The following is a 15,843-nucleotide window of genomic DNA, read 5'->3' on the forward strand; positions in this document are numbered from 1 at the left end:
ATCTGAAGAATGGGAGTATTTAAAACACGGAGAACCAATAAATTGATAAAGAAATGCCAGATGGAATACAAGACAAGGTGTGCAAAATGATGAGGATGAATGCACAGCCTTTTACCCAGAGTAGGGGAAATCAAGAACCATAGGGTTAAGGTGAGAGGGGCAATATTCAAGAGGAACCAGAGGGTCAACTTTTTCCACACACAGGGTGGTATGTATATAGTAGGAGCTGCCAGAGGAGATATTTAAAATAGGTACTATAACATCATTTAAAAAACACTTGGACGGGCACATGTGGATAGGAAAGATTTGAAGAGATATGGGCCAAATGAGAGCAAATGGGACTAGAATAAATCTCGCTTGGCATGGGTAAGGTGGGCCGAAAGGCTTGTCTTCATACTATGCCTCGAATGGTGTGAACATAAAATGGACAGCAGGAGGATAATGCTAAAGGTGGCAGGTGTGGGCCTTTACAGGCAGAGACAGGACAATTAAATATGGAGAATGGCAGAGAGGTTAAATAATTCCTTTAAGTTTGTCTACATAAATAATACTGGTATACGAGAGAGCAAAAAGCCAGTGAGAAGGAGAAATGGAAGAAACGGAGTACTAATCAATAAAAGTGAAAAAGATTAGTCGGCAGACTTAACTATAAATCTTTAGGCAAGACATGTAATGCTGAGGCTCTACAAGGCTCTATAAGGAGAGATGCAATGCTGAGGCTCTATAAGGCTCTATAAGGAGAGATACAATGCTGAGGCTCTATAAGGTGCTGGTCAGCCCACATTTGCAGTACTGTGAGCACATTTGGACACCATATCTAAGGAAGGATGTGCTGGCTCTGGAGAGGGTCCAGAGGAGGTTTACAAGAATGATTCAGGAATGAGTGGGTTAGCACATGGTGAGCGTTTGACGGTACTGGGCCTCTACTCGCTGGAGTTTAGAAGGTTGAGGGGGGATCACATTGAAACTTACAGAATAATGAAAGGCATAGAGTGAATGTGGAAAGGATTGGTGACCCTATACCTCTATAGTGTATCAACTGACATGTCGAACAAGACTCTAAACCGAGGTTTAATTTAGTTTAGTACAACTTAATCTTTATTAAGAGCCGGGTAACTTAAAAAATGCATGCAAGCACTTGACTTCTAATAACTTCTTATTGACTTTAGTATTTCAACTTATCACTTCTTTAAATCATAGTCAGATATTGCCCCTATGAATGAATTGGACAGAGTCACTCTGTTGGTAGGGGGTTTGTCTTCTCTGAGCTTTGAACTCAGGTCTCTCCTTCTTGTGATGGTTGTTCCCGGGTTGTCGCTGCCCATGTCTCGGACCGCCCATCTTTTATACTAATTTTCCTTCAATCTCCTAAAGGAAGCCTTTGTTCAAACCCAACGCTCTCACAATTCTAAAGTGAATCATTTTGAGTTGTCACTTATCCAAGTGTTGAATAAACAAAACGCATCTTTGTTCCTTATCAGACTGGGGAGTTCTTAATTATGTTGCCTGTTCATATTTTCATTCTCATCATACAGTTCCTTTGTAAAATGGCCGTTCCCAGTCACCTTATCTTCTCAAGGCCATACTGCCGAGCAATGACATTACGTGCAGTTCTGTTCTCACCAGATGTTCATCATGTGACCATTTTCACAGTGTTTCTTTGTTCTCCTGTTCCCAGAGTTAAGCTCTGTCTGTCTCTAGCTAGTAGCATCCTCTAAAGCCTGTCGGGATATTGACATCCAGTCCCAGGCAATAGGGTGTTTCCAATGGTGGGAGAGTCTAAGAAAGGGGCAGGGGAACCTTTTCATGTTGGAATGCCGCATTAAGTTAGCTGTAATCTATTAAGGCTGCATCCAAGAAACTTCAATTAGATATACTTCAAAATGTACATTATTTTCATAAAATAGCCCTCATGACTTACTTTTGTTTTAATTGTGGCCGTCTGTCGGGAGGATTATTTCGTTGAATCTTCTTTTACTCTTTAGTATTTTAAATACATGCATTTTAAGATTAAAATGAAAATAATAAAAGACGAACAAAAATATATTAATAGAAATAAAAGGATTTGTTCTACAAAATTTGGATTCATTCAAAAGGCCGCACTTAATGGCCTAGACGGATCCCTACCCCTGGTCTAGGACCAGTTTTATTGTCTCGGAATTAAAGGGCACTCTTTTAGAAAGAGGAGGTAGAAGTGAGGAAGAATTTCTTTAGTCGGATGGTATTTAATCTGTAAAACTCATTGGCACAGAGGGCTATGGAGGCCAAGTCAGTGGATATTTTTAAGGCAGAGATAGACAAATTCTTGATTAGAACAGGTATCAAGTGTTATGGGGAGAAGGCAGGAAAATGGGATTAGGAGGCAGAGATCAGCCATGATTGAATGGCAGTGGACCCAATGGGCCGAATGGACCAATTCTACTCCTATAACTTGTGAACTTTACCTGTGTTATATTATAGATACCATTAGTTTAGAATTAGTAAAATACGTTTACATTAACTGAAAACTTCAGTTTAGAAATTGATATGAAATTTATTCAAATGGTTGACGTTAAAACAATTTGTGTATCTATATCACTACCCACCAAGTTCATGATTTTCGATATTCTACTTGTGTTTGCTTTCTTCATTTCTTCCTTTGCACTGCGTTTACAAAGACAAAAATGTACATATTTTTAAATAATTTTAACATTTTAAATAATTAATTCCCAGTCAATATTCATGCTGGCAATACCATCACTGATTGCCCATACTTCAGTTCAGCAATTGATACAGCTGTACCTCTTCTAAGTTGCTGGTTCTCAAAGGAAAGACACCCAAGAATGCATTTGTTTACCGGGAAACGGCAACAAAGCCTCTCAGCCAGGACATAGAGGTACGCAGGATGAAATCTGCAGGACATGTGCTCAGAATGTCATCAGAACGTGCACCTAAGATAGCAATGACAACCTGACGGAAGAAGGAAAAGAGGCCGACCAAAACTCATATGAACATTCCAGAAGGGTTTGGAAGCCCGGGACACGTACCTATCGAGTGTGGAAGATGGTGCACATGACCGAACAGAATGGCCAAAGCTTGCTGACCAATGAACTCAACAGGGTAGGAGGAACGAAGTCTAAGTCGAAGTCCAGCACCTACGTCTTAAGGTGCAAACTTTCAAATTCTCAAAACACCACGGAGTTATGATTCAAACAGCATACTCGTAACAACCCGAACTCTGATTAGAACAAGAGTCATGGGTTATGGGGAGAAAGCAGGAAAATGGGATTAGGAGGCAGAGATGAGCCATGATTGGAAAGGAAATCCCCAACATACTGAACCCAAATTCCTATATCCTGTAGTCTGTGTGTCTGTCTCGGTGTCTGTCTCGGTGTCTGTCTCTGTGTCTGTCTCTGTGTCTGTCTCTGTGTCTGTCTCTGTGTCTGTCTCTGTGTCTGTCTCTGTGTCTGTCTCTGTGTCTGTCTGGCTTATAGGTGTATTATTGATTTTCAAAGGCAGGTGTGTTCCACCAAGGCTGAGATGTTGGACATGGAAAATAGTGAATGGATACACTGACTAAATGATCTACTGTGCATTGTGCAGCAATCATCGTTTTGTTTCACATTGATAGCACCTGTTTTTCTTTAACATATCCATTTACTGGCAGAACTCTGTACAATTTATCTAAGTTATAAGCAATCACTTCTCAACCATATTTTTCACAAACAGACATTGGAACTCTGTAGTTAAATGCAGCAATCATAAAAATCAATTGTTATCAAAGCCAAGAGCATAATTTATTAAATTAAAGATCTAGATAAGCTAGATATTACACTTCTCCTTGCAACCACGCCCCCCCCCCCCTCCCCCGGCCCTCTCTCTCTTCCTTTTGCCCCACCTGGAATGGGCGGCCACAATCCCACACCACTCCTCCCCCCCATGATCACAATGAATGGCGGTGCTGGCTCGAAGGGCCAAATGGCCTACTCCCGCACTGTTTACAACACAAAAACACAACCCAGAGCAGTAAACAGGAGCTGGCCCTTCGGCCCACAGTGTCTATTCCCAAGATATACAAGTTATATGGTTATATGGTTATAAACTAATTTCTACCTGCACTCCATCCTGATCCAGGTGCTCACCAGCCCAGTTAAGGACAGCAGCTTGCTCGACTCGCTGAAGAACAAAATCAAAACGTCGCCCAAAACAATAGCATATAAAATGAAAACAGTAACAAAAATAAAAGTGAGACATTAAGGGGTGAACTTCTATCTCTATATCTCACTCTCCCTCAACCCCTCCTGCTGTGGTTACCGTGGCAACGTCCCATAGTGATGTCACAGTTGCACTCCACAGCTTGTGATTGGTGGACTGTTAGTGGCATAGTGACATCATCACTGACGGTCCTGGAAAAAGTCTCTATGTCTGAAGCCGTTTTCTCTTTATCTCTCATTATCTCTCTCTCTATCTCACACTGTCTCTCTCTTTCTCTCTCCCTCTCCCTCTATCTCGGTCTAACTATTCTCTCTTTCTCTCTCTCTCTCTCTCTCTCTCTTTGCTCTCCAAGTACTTTATTCAGCAATTACACATTACAGCGTGCCCAAAGTACATAAACATTCAATGGTTACAATACATCAAGCAGACATTATAACACAATTGTGCAATCAATATTAATAATGCTCCTGACCCCCCGCGGTGACCAGCGTTCACGGAAGGCCTCCAGAGTCCCCGTGGACACCGGGTGTTAACTCTCCAGGGACTCGTGAACATGGACATAGTCCCGGCGGAGGGTCCGGCAGCCGACTCTGGTGTGACCATCGAACGCCCGCTGCCCGGACCCACGAATGGCCATCTTTGCCAGGCCCAGGAGCAACCCAACAGGGGGATTTCACCCCCCCCCCTTCCCCCGATCGGCCCTCCCCACTCCCTGCCTTGTGCCCAAACACCAGGATCGTGGGACTAAAATGCAACCAGAACTTGAGGAGCAGCCCCTTCAGATATTGGTACAGGGGCAGCAACCTCACACACTCCATATACACGTGGAACACGGTCTCTACCGTGAACCGACTCAAAAGTTTATTACATGCCACCGCTCTGTGCAACACTCTCCACCCCAGGTCCCCAATGTAAAGAGGGACAACTCCCTTGTAGAGACCTCCACTGGGGACCGCCCCCGCCTTAAGGTGGAAACACAGACCGCCAAGGCGAGTCCGGATGGCAGACGAAGACAAGGAGGTGCAGAATGTGCAGGAACATTCTGTACAGTATGCGTCTCTTTGCATCTCGGAATGGTGGCTCATGTCGTGTGAGGCCCGCGCCCGGGAAATATCCCGGAGCCTGGGCCCGATGAGTAAATCCAGCGCAGCAGGGGTAAGCTCAGTCAGGATCACTCCAAGCACACGCCTCTCCTCGACACCCGCCATGACAGCATGAGGACCGGCCACCCTCTCAGCCACAACACCCCCCTCCCCCTGTGGAGCAACACGCTGGCTGAAATCAACCACATTCCTCACTCTTAGCACATCACGATAGAAACTAAGCAAAACCCATAAGGTTCTCTCCCCCCCCTCTCTCCACACCACCCCCTCTCCCCCCCCCAACACTCCAAGTGTTGCCTCACCAACATTTTTGTACAACTGTAACATGATGTCCCAAGTCTTGTCCTGAATGCTCTTACTGATGAAGACAAGCTTGACAAACTGCTTCTTTACCACCCTGTCTATCTATCTGTGTTATCGCTTTCAGAGAAATATGAACTCGTACTGTTTGGCGGTCTCTGTGTCCTCCTACAACATTCTCGGGGGCTCTGCTGCCATTTACAGTGCAAGTCCTGCTGCTGCTGCTGCACTGATTTAACTTCCCACTCTGCACTTGTCCAAGTTAAATTCAATCTGTCAATCCTTGGCCCACATTTCCAGTTGATCTAGACCCTGCTGCAATTTCAGAGAGTCAGTCACTTTTAAAATCCTGTATATCACCGATGTTGCTGCAGCTGCTGCTGTCTACAAACTTACTGACTCTTTCTGAGAGGGGGGGGGGGAGAGAGAATAGTACGAGAGCATCATTCTCTGAAAGCGATAACACACAGATAGACAGACAGGGTGATGAAGAAGCAGCAGTTTGTCAAGCTTGCTCGCCTTCATCAGTCAGAGCATTGAGTACAAGAGTTAGCAGGGACATCATGTTGGAGCTGCTGTACAAAATATGTTGGTGTATGTGTGTGTGCATGTGTGTTGTGTGAGTGTGTGCATGTGTGTTGTGTGAGTGTGTGCATGTGTCTTGTGTGAGTGTGTGTGTGTGCCTGGGTGTGAGTGTGCATGTGTATGTTGTGTGAGTGTGTGTGGGTGCTTGAGTGCGTGTGTGTGTGTGTGTGTGTGGTGTGTGTGTGTGTGTGGGTGCATGGTGTGTGTGTGCGTGTTGTGTGTGTGTGTGAGTGTGTGTTGTCTCAGCGTGTATGTTGTGTGCGTGAGTGTGTGTGTGTGAATGTGTGTGTGTGCGTGTTGTGTGTGCATGTTGTGTGCATGAGTGTATGTGTGCGTGTGTGTTGTGTGCATGTGTGTGAAGCATTTCAGTGTATGTGTTGTGTGTCAGTGTGTGTGTTGTGTGCATGTGTAGTGTGTGTGTGTGTATACGTGAGTGTGTAGTGTGTGTGTGTGTATACGTGTGTGTGTGTGTGTGTGTGTGCGTGTGTCTGTTTGTGTGTCAGTATGTGTGTGTGCGTGTCTGTGTGTGTGTCAGTGTGTGTGTGTGCCAGTGTGTGTGTGCGTGTGCCAGTGTGTGTGTGTGTGTGTGGTGTGTCAGTGTGTGTGTTGCTATTCTGGTCACAGCCCAACTACAAGAATGTCATTGTTAGAAGCAGTGAGTGGTGAAAAGCTTCACAAGGATGTTTATTGGTGCCGGATTGAGTGTTTATGTTATAAGGAAAGACTTGATCTTGATGGCAGCATCTTGGAGTCACTGCTGCCGCTGCCACCATTTTACAAACGCAAAGCTCAAGCTGAAGTCTCATTTCCCTCCCCCCCCCCCCCCCCCCCCCCCCCCCCCTCTCCCGGCCGGTGATGTGATGGACCAATCACTGACCTTTGTCCCTCACGTCATACCGGAAATTCCTGACATAAGCCCTCCTTCGCCATGTTGAGAATGCATGACGTGTCCATTCTTGGGATTGGATGCAAGGTCCGAGTTGACCAGTCGTCGACAGCCCCCCTCCCCCTCGTGGGCCAACTCTTCGTCATTCCTCTGTCTTATTCTCGCTGGCGACAGGCATCAGGATTAATCCAGAGGATGTGATATGTGACATGGAGGCAGTGCAGCGTAGGTTTCCCGGGATGGTTAATTCCCAGGATGGCGTAACTGTCATATGCTGAGACAATGGAGCGGCTGGGCTTGTATACTCGGGGGTTTAGAAGGATGAGATGGGATCTTATTGAAACTTATAAGATTATTAAAGGTTGGACATGCTAGAGGCAGGAAACATGTTTCCGTTGTTGGGGGAGTCCAGAACCAGGGGGCACAGCTTAAAAATAAGGGGTTAGCCATTTAGAACAGAGACGAGGAAACACTTTTTCTCACAGAGATGTGAGTCTGTGGAATTCTCTGCATCAGAGGGCAGTAGAGGCCGGTTCTCTGGATACTTTTAAGAGAGAGCTAGATATGGCTCTTTAAGATAGCGGAGTCAGGGGACATATGGAGAAGGGAGGAATGGGGTACTGATTGGGGAAGATTAGCCATGATCACATTAAATGGCGGTGCTAGCTCGAAAGGCCTACTCCTGTACCTATTGTCTATTGTGTATTCTGTCTTAGTGCTGCTGATCCGTGTCTCCACTGTAGCACCAGTGAGGCTGTGCTGGGTGCAGCTTTCTGCCCACCCTTACACAGTGGACCATCACCCGATTAGATACAGACAAATAGCTGGAGCAACTCAGGGGGTCAGGCAGCATCTCTGGAGAAAATGAATAGGTGACGTTTCGGATAGAGACCCTTCTATAGCACAGATGCTGCCTGAACAGCTGAGTTATTCCAGCTTGTTGTGTCTACCTTCGGTTTAAACCAGCTTCTGCAGTTCCTTCCTATATATCGATCTTCTGTCTAGGTTTACTTCACAAGAGTTCAGTGTAGGCGAGCAGGCTGTGGGCTGGCTCCGCGCCGCCCGCGTGTGGAGACTACAGCGGTTGAAAGCAAAGATCTTTGGTTGAAAGGACCGGGTCGGGGTGTGGGAGCAGCTGGGATCGCGTGTTGCCAAAGCCACAGGTCGGATGAGAGTGCAGATTGAACGCGGCTGCAGGAGACCGAACAGCAGTGTGGATATCGACAGCATCACCCCTACAACTCCGATCCAGGGCCGCCCCGAGGACAACAGGCCTTAAGGCCAAGATAAGAATCTATACATTTAAGTAGGGTAGGTGTTATGGAATAAACCAATATGTAACAATGTAATATGGTGTGTGTGTAGCCTTGGCTTTAATTGGCTTTAACTGAAACATAATGGTGGCAAGACAAGCTGGGACATTAGAAGTTAATTTTAAGGGTGGCGAGGGGCGAGATATGGACGGAAAATGTAAAGTTTAATAAGACTGAACCAAGGTCGGACGTAATGGTGGCGAGACAGTGAATACTAGAATCAAAGACAGATTGATGCAAAGTACAGCCTGAAATATAGTGTAGCAGAGATAAGGCTGAAAGAGTGTAATAAAAGCTGCTTGTTTCTGTGAATTGGAGAGCAATTAGAGAACAGACAGGTGGTCATCTCTGAATGTTCCAGCTGATGTTTGCAAATAAAGGCTTTCGGCTTCTTGAAGAATTTTCCGTGTCTGTGCCACCTTATCCAACTTTAAGTCTCTAAACCACGACAGTGTTCAAAACAGCAGAGAAACACTAAACGGCGTTCACATTATCAGACTGATTTTTTAGGGGGGAAAATGGCTTAAACATGTGCTTGCACAAATACATTTTCATACATTCGCACACAACTCAGTTTCTACCCGAGCCGTGGAATAACCTCCAGTGCGATGTTACCGCATCCTTCAATTGTACTCTGAATTTGCTCTGGGTCAGAGCGTAAATGCAAGTGTTCGAACAGGAGCTCATGTACTTTAACATGGCTCCAACTTCCGTGGCCACATAGGCTGGGTCGTTAAGGTCACCGCGGAAATGATTAGCGTTTGTCAGCCCGGTGACTGCAAAGGTCACGCCCGCTGTAATCCACAACAGCACGAAACTACCGGAGATGGTGAATACCAAAATAACGGACTTTCTTCTGTTCGCCACCTCCGGGTCGGATTGTTTGTCGTTTATGTTTCCCCGCAGCGCGCGGCGAGCTCGACTGGCGGCTAAAATACGCGTGGCTGTCACTGAGTTGAACATGAAAATCAACGCGAAAGGAAGAGCGCCCACACAGACGGCGTGAAACTTGAGAAACCCCGCGCCCGCGGGCGAGGTAAAGAAAGGTATATTTACCCTGCAGCCCCACTGCACCCCGTCAACAATGTGCACGGGCTCGTATGCAAATAAAAACGTTATGTTTTTGGATACGATCAGAAGGGCGAGCGTCGTTAGTACCACAGTCGCTGTTCTCCCGGTGCAATACATGGTTTGTAACTTCCGAGAGCAGATTGCTACACATCTGTCGAACGTGAAGGAGAGGGTGAACCAAACTGACAGGTCCAGCGTGACCGTGGTCATGTATATGATGAACTTACACAGGGGGGTAATAGTCAAGAAGGAACGTGGGAAGTGGTAGGAGAAAATATAAAACACCATCACATTGAAGACCATGACGAGAAGATCAGCCGAAGCCATGCCCACCATGTAGAGAGAGCTGCACTTAGCGAGGCCGCACTTTCCTCGGGAGAGAATTACGATTGTCACCAGGTTTGCTGTAACAGAGAGAGAGAAAGGAATGAAATAATCTTGTTTCTGTGTAGACGGGTTATCTTAAACGACACAAAGTGCGGGAGTAACTCAACGGGTCAGAGGGGATCTCTGGAGAACATGGATATTTGATGTTTCAGGTCGGGGTCCTTCTTCACGCAGATAATGACCTTCTGTGGACCCCAACTTCATTCACCCATACCTGCAAAGGACCTGAAATTTAACAAATAATCTGATGGGTCCCGACCCGAAACATCACCTGTCCATGTTCCCCGGCGATGCTGCCTGACCCGCTGAGTTACTCCAGCACTTTGTTGGTTTTATATTAAACCAGTATCTGTAGTTCATTGTTTCTGGACAAGTTATCTCGATGACCTGGTTACGTATTTAAAAAATGGAGCTTTAGATGGCATCGCGCCGTCAGACACTGCGCTTCTAAGGCCATCGTGTGGGCAATGACGTGCAGTTAACGCACCCCAGTTTTTCCCATCGCTCGGTGAACCTCGGCGCAGTGACCACGCATAGTGTAGAATCCACTCACCAGGAACACCGATAATCGCCAGAATCGGATAATAAATCTCTTTCACCAGCAGAACCGGAACCCGCTCCATTTTCTGTCGGTAGAAGGCAGCGTGTGAAATAGCGGATCAATTAAAGACAGTCTATTTATACAAAGACAAATCTCCTGTGAATCAATCAGTTCAATCACGGACATTTGTGACATTCGTCGCAGATATTTCATAATCACCTTGTTTACTTTTATGCCACATTGTGTTGGAAATAACCTGTTCTTGCCGAACAGAGACAAATAGTTGGATAGGATGATTCCTGCTGATCCAGCTTTTTGTGTCTATCTTCGGTTTAACCCAACATCTGCAGTTCCTTCTTCCACGTACTTGGAGAGGATACCGGCCAAATGAGGGAAAGAGTTCGAGGGTTCTTGGAACGGAAGTCCATCACTCCCCTAAAGCGCCAACACAAGTAGACAGGGTGGTAAAGAGCGCGTTTGCCTTTAGCGTCCGCGGCATCCTGTATAAAAGTCAGCAATATTTGGAGAACATTGGCTGAAAAGTGACGTGGAATGTTTTCTATGGAACTTCCGGGACTAAGTGGAGATATAACATCATGACAACATGAGAATCCTGCAGATGAGGTTGATAAAGTTTATTTACAAATTTCAAATTAATTCATAAATTAATTACAAATTCATAAGACATTGTATTAAGGTGGGGGTGAAGAAGCTTCCGAAAACATAATGGGTCAAGTTCTTGTTACACAGAGAATGATGTGCGCCCTGAAGGTCCTGCCACATGTGATGTTGATGGAAGCAGACAATTTAGTGATGTTTAAGGGTCATTTAGCAGGTAAATTAGTAAGATTAAACGAGAACTTACCAGTTTGAAGTTTGATCTGTATTTTATGAGGAGTTACGATGAGGGATTACGTGAAGAAGCCCGCTCAGGGCGCAGGTGCGGCATGCTTCCAAGCAGCGGTGTGGAATCACAGACAGACACGTATTTGAAGTAACATAGTAAAGAACAAAGAGACATCAATTTATCGGTTTGATCCATGTAATGAGGGTGGGAGCGGAGGGCACGTAATCCCTCATCGTAACTCCTCATAAAATACAGATCAAACTTCAAACTGATAAGTTCTCGTTTAATCTTACTATTTTACTTCGGAGTCACGTGAGTGACTTCGTGAAGATTTCAAAGCTCTGTGATTTCAAACCGTGTAACAGTTTTACTCACTCACTACCGAAAGCTCTTGAGGAAGGAAGTGTTATTGTAATCAACCAATGAATCTGTTTTGAAAACAAAACGGTATTTATTAACAATAACAAAAAGAAAATAGCTCCCCCGGGCTTTAAATTAAATATTTGCAGTTTCTAAAATGCTGACTGCAAATACGTCAGGTTCCACCAACGGCTTATTATAAAATGTTCGGAATGTGGCTTCCCGTGACCATCCTGCTTTGTTGAGGATTAAGTCCACAGGCACATCCATTCTGGCTGCCGATGATGTGGATGCTGCCCTGGTGGAATGAGATTTAAATATATTAATGTTAATTCCAGCAGCTTCCAAAACCTGTTTCAACCACCTTGAAATGGTTTGACTTGTTACCCTGCCATGTGGTTTCCTGTGGCTGACCCATAAGGCTCTCTCACTTCCTCTGATATTATGGGTTGTGTCTATGTAGATATTTATGTGGGTCACCACACACAATCGTGGCTCTAGTGGGTATGCCCGGAATGCCACTAGCGTGTTGGATGTTCCTGGCCTGGACTGTTTTATCAGACCTTGAATAGTGAATGTGATCTGATCCGATGTTGTGTCCATGTTGTCCAGTCGAAGTTTATGTAAGGACTGGACCCTCTGTGCAGATACTAGCGCCATGAGCATGAGCGTTTTTAAAGTCAACTGCTCTAAACTGAGAGATCTAGCTGGTGGTCTGTCCCGAAGGTATGTGAGTACAATACTGACATCCCAGATTTTTGTATATCTAGGGGTGGGGGGCTTGCTGTTAAATATGCCCCTCATCAGTTTGACCACCAGCGGATGGGATCCCATGGCCTGATGTCCTGCAGGTTTGAGGTAATTTGAAAGAGCACTACGTGCCGTGTTGATGGCACTGTAGCTCAAATCTTCACGATGATGTAAATCTGCCAGGAAATCCAGAACATCCGCTACTGTGGCTGTTTTATAAGCAGTCCCCGTTTTCTGGCAGTACGTTTCCCATTTCCTGATGCAGGTTAGGTACTGCCTCTTTGTGGATATTCGTAGGGATGCTGACATGGTGGCGATGGTTTGTTCCGATAACCCCAGATCCAGATAAGGTCGGTCTAAAATCTGCAACCCAGGAGATTCATATCTTTGTGGCATGGGTGGCTGATGCCTGATACTGGGTGAGTCAGTAACCCTGGATGACTGGGGAACACCATAGGTGCTTCCACCACCATGTCATGGAGAATTGGGAACCATGGCTGTGTAGGCCAGTCGGGCACCACCAAAAACTCCAGACGCTGAATCCGTCTGTAGTTTTCGAAGTACCCGAGTAATGAGGCAGAAGGGGGGAAAGGCATAAAAAACAAACTCCCCCCAACCCAGCGCAAAAGCGTCTACCGCTGCTGCCTCCGGATCTGGTTCCCACGTGACATAGATAGGTAGTTGGTGATTCAGTCTTGATGCAAATAAATCTATATCTGGCCACCGTTGTTAAGCATTAACATATGATGGACGCATATGTAAACCATGGCGTCCATCCAAAGCTAAGTAATGAAGATTCTGAGTTAGTCTCTACCACCTGTGCTCCGCTCCCCATGAGCACAGCATCGGTTTGTTCTAATCGTAAATCTAAACGACCCAACCTGTCATTCTTTAGGTTGCACGATAAAAAAGAAAGGTAAGAAGATATTATTATTATTTTTTGTCGATATTCTGTCGTGAAAATGTTATTTTCTGTTCTCCCATCAACGGCCACGGGGTTTGTCGGTACATTAGAAAGTTATTAGACTTATTTTATTAGACATCTTATTACATCTTACCACAATAATAAAGACAAGTTTAACACTTCTATACGTTTTTTGTTTTGTTCTTGTAAGGGTTTGGTCTCCAAAATATGGCCCGCGGGACACATTGGGCCCAGTGACCACGAGATTTTTCGAGCTCAGACTCGAGTCCGAGAACGCGGCGGCTGTTACCCGTTATATCCCTCGAATTGTCGTGAAGAAGGGTACAATCAAAGATTATACAACTCAGCTCTATCATCTTTGGGTGCAATGGTGGGCCGGGGATTCGGCGGCGGCGGTTGCAATGAAAGATAGTAGAGTAGCTCTGCACTATAATCTTTGGTCGGAATGGGACGGCTGAACGTTATAACATGCTATCGTTCCACCCTCCCTCTCTCCCCCTCCCCTCCCCCCCCCCCTCTCTCCCTCTCCCCCCCCTCCCTCCCCCCCCCCTCCCCCTCACCCCCCACCACCCCTCCTCCTACGCCCTCCCCCCCCTCCCCCCCCCTCTCCCCCCCTCTCCCTCTCCCCCCTTCCCCCCCTCCCCTCTCCCCTCCCCCTCTCCCTCTCCCCCTTCTCCCTCTCTCCCCCTTCTCCCTCCCTCTCCCTTCTGTCGATCCCTCTCCCTTCTCTCGATCCCTCTCCCTTCTCTCGATCCCTCTCTCCCCTCTCTAATAAACTCTTCTACATTTAAGGTGAAATGACATATAAGAGACAAAAAGCATCGTCAATATACAGGTCTCTCCACACAACTGAAAACAATTGCACTTAAGTGATATGTCATCCATTGTGCAGGCATCTAGTTATGATCATTTTTTTTTATTATTAGTTAATCATAAATGATATCTCCTGTAATTTCAGATGTCAACGGTGGGTCCAGAATACTCGTCGACAAGATTTCCTACACCGAAGTACGGAGTACTTGTCAGCCAACTGTTGTCTTTGTTCTGTACACTTTGAACTTGACCAGTTTTCCAACAAGCAGACTAAGAACAGGCTAAATTGGAATGCTGTTCCAACGCTCTTCGACGTTCCTAACCCGCCGAAACGTCTGTCTTCCCAACGGAGGTTACTCAAGAGGACGAATGTGAACCTCCCATCCTCTCCAACGCCTTTAAAACAGCAACGAGGCAAGTAATTTTCTCCTTTTTAAAATAATTTATATTCTCTCACTTTGGCTAAATATGAGAAAAAAATTGTATCCAACCTGATATGATTGCTAATGGTCAATATGTAATGGCATGTATGGTACTTTGATTTTCATTTGTGAAATGTTCACAAAACTATAATCACATATAAGACTGCACAGTGTGGGTGGTGGAATGCGTACTAGTATTTAATTCAAGTAAGAACATCCATTTAAAACTTCCTCAAGCCTAATTATTAGAACATTTGAATTGATTAAATTTATAAAAAACCTACAAAAATATATAGATCATGATTTTATTCTGGTAGATTGAAATTGGTGCATCACATATATATTTAATTATAACTAGACCAAGTGCAGACCCGTTGTGTGATCCCCCAACGTGCGGTTGTGGGAGGTGGGCGGCACGCAGCGTCACGCACACTAACTATCCCCCTCGCATTCACGCTAATTACCCCCTTGATATAAAATTAATATGATTAATTTGCTCCTTTTACCCCATAACCACCCTATCTACTGAAGCATAGCCCCCAACTTGCAGTCACATCAAGAGCGGGGGCGGGGGGGGGGCGGGGGCAGAGAGAGAAGGGGCAGAGAGAGAGACAGAGACACAGAGAGAGGGGCAAGTGGGATAGGGGTGGAGAGGAGGATAAGAGGGAGGGGGGGTGTGGAAAGGAAAGGTGGGGGAGATGGGGGAGAGAGAGAGAGAGAGAGAGAGAGAGAGGGGAGAGAGAGGGGGGATGAGGGGGGAGCAGGGAGGGGGAGGGAGGGGGGATGGTGGAGGGTAGGGGGTGTGGGGGGGGGGGGGGGGGGAGAGAGAAAAGGGGGGGATAGAGGAAAGGGGGGGGAGAACCTCGGCACACATGCGGCGGAGGGGGGCTCTGAGCGAAACGGCCGTAGGTGGCGGCATTCTCTCGGAAATCGCAGCACAGATGGCAAAAAACGGTCAAGAACAGACTTTCAGTAGTAGATGATTATTTTTTTAATTAGTATGCTTGCCATTTCATTCCCCCTTTTTCTTTTTTCTTGTATTGGCAGTGCCATACAACATACAGACAGAACATTCTTACTGCTCAGCTGCAGACAAAGTTCCGCGGGAAGAACCCAGCAGTGTCTCTACAACTCCTGAAACACCTGATCTTCAAATCACACCAAATGTAAATGACAGCAGAGCTCTGAAGAAGGATTTTCTTTGTTAAAGTCTGACCGCTGAATCTCTGTCTATTGAAATTGTCTCTTTTTTTTATCAACAACAAAGAGACATAAAGATGCAGTGAGCAGCAACAAGAGGCACAGCAAGAAAGAATTATACTCATCTTTGACATTTAAAATGTTGT

The 15,843-nt window shown here is 45.7% G+C and overlaps 1 protein-coding gene across 1 annotated transcript; it reads right to left on the reverse strand.

Moving 5' to 3' along the window:
- Positions 1–8,951: 8,951 nt before the first annotated feature.
- LOC129694399 (probable G-protein coupled receptor 139) lies at positions 8,952–10,462 on the reverse strand. Its single transcript, XM_055631103.1, has 2 exons — positions 10,393–10,462; positions 8,952–9,856 (listed from the first exon to the last, which is right to left on the reverse strand). The coding sequence occupies exons 1-2, from the start codon at positions 10,460–10,462 to the stop codon at positions 8,952–8,954; spliced, it is 975 nt and encodes a 324-aa protein (XP_055487078.1).
- Between the last annotated feature and the right edge of the window lie 5,381 nt (positions 10,463–15,843).

This window comes from Leucoraja erinacea, unplaced genomic scaffold, assembly GCF_028641065.1.
Source record: "Leucoraja erinacea ecotype New England unplaced genomic scaffold, Leri_hhj_1 Leri_651S, whole genome shotgun sequence".
Lineage (NCBI taxonomy): Eukaryota > Metazoa > Chordata > Chondrichthyes > Rajiformes > Rajidae > Leucoraja > Leucoraja erinaceus.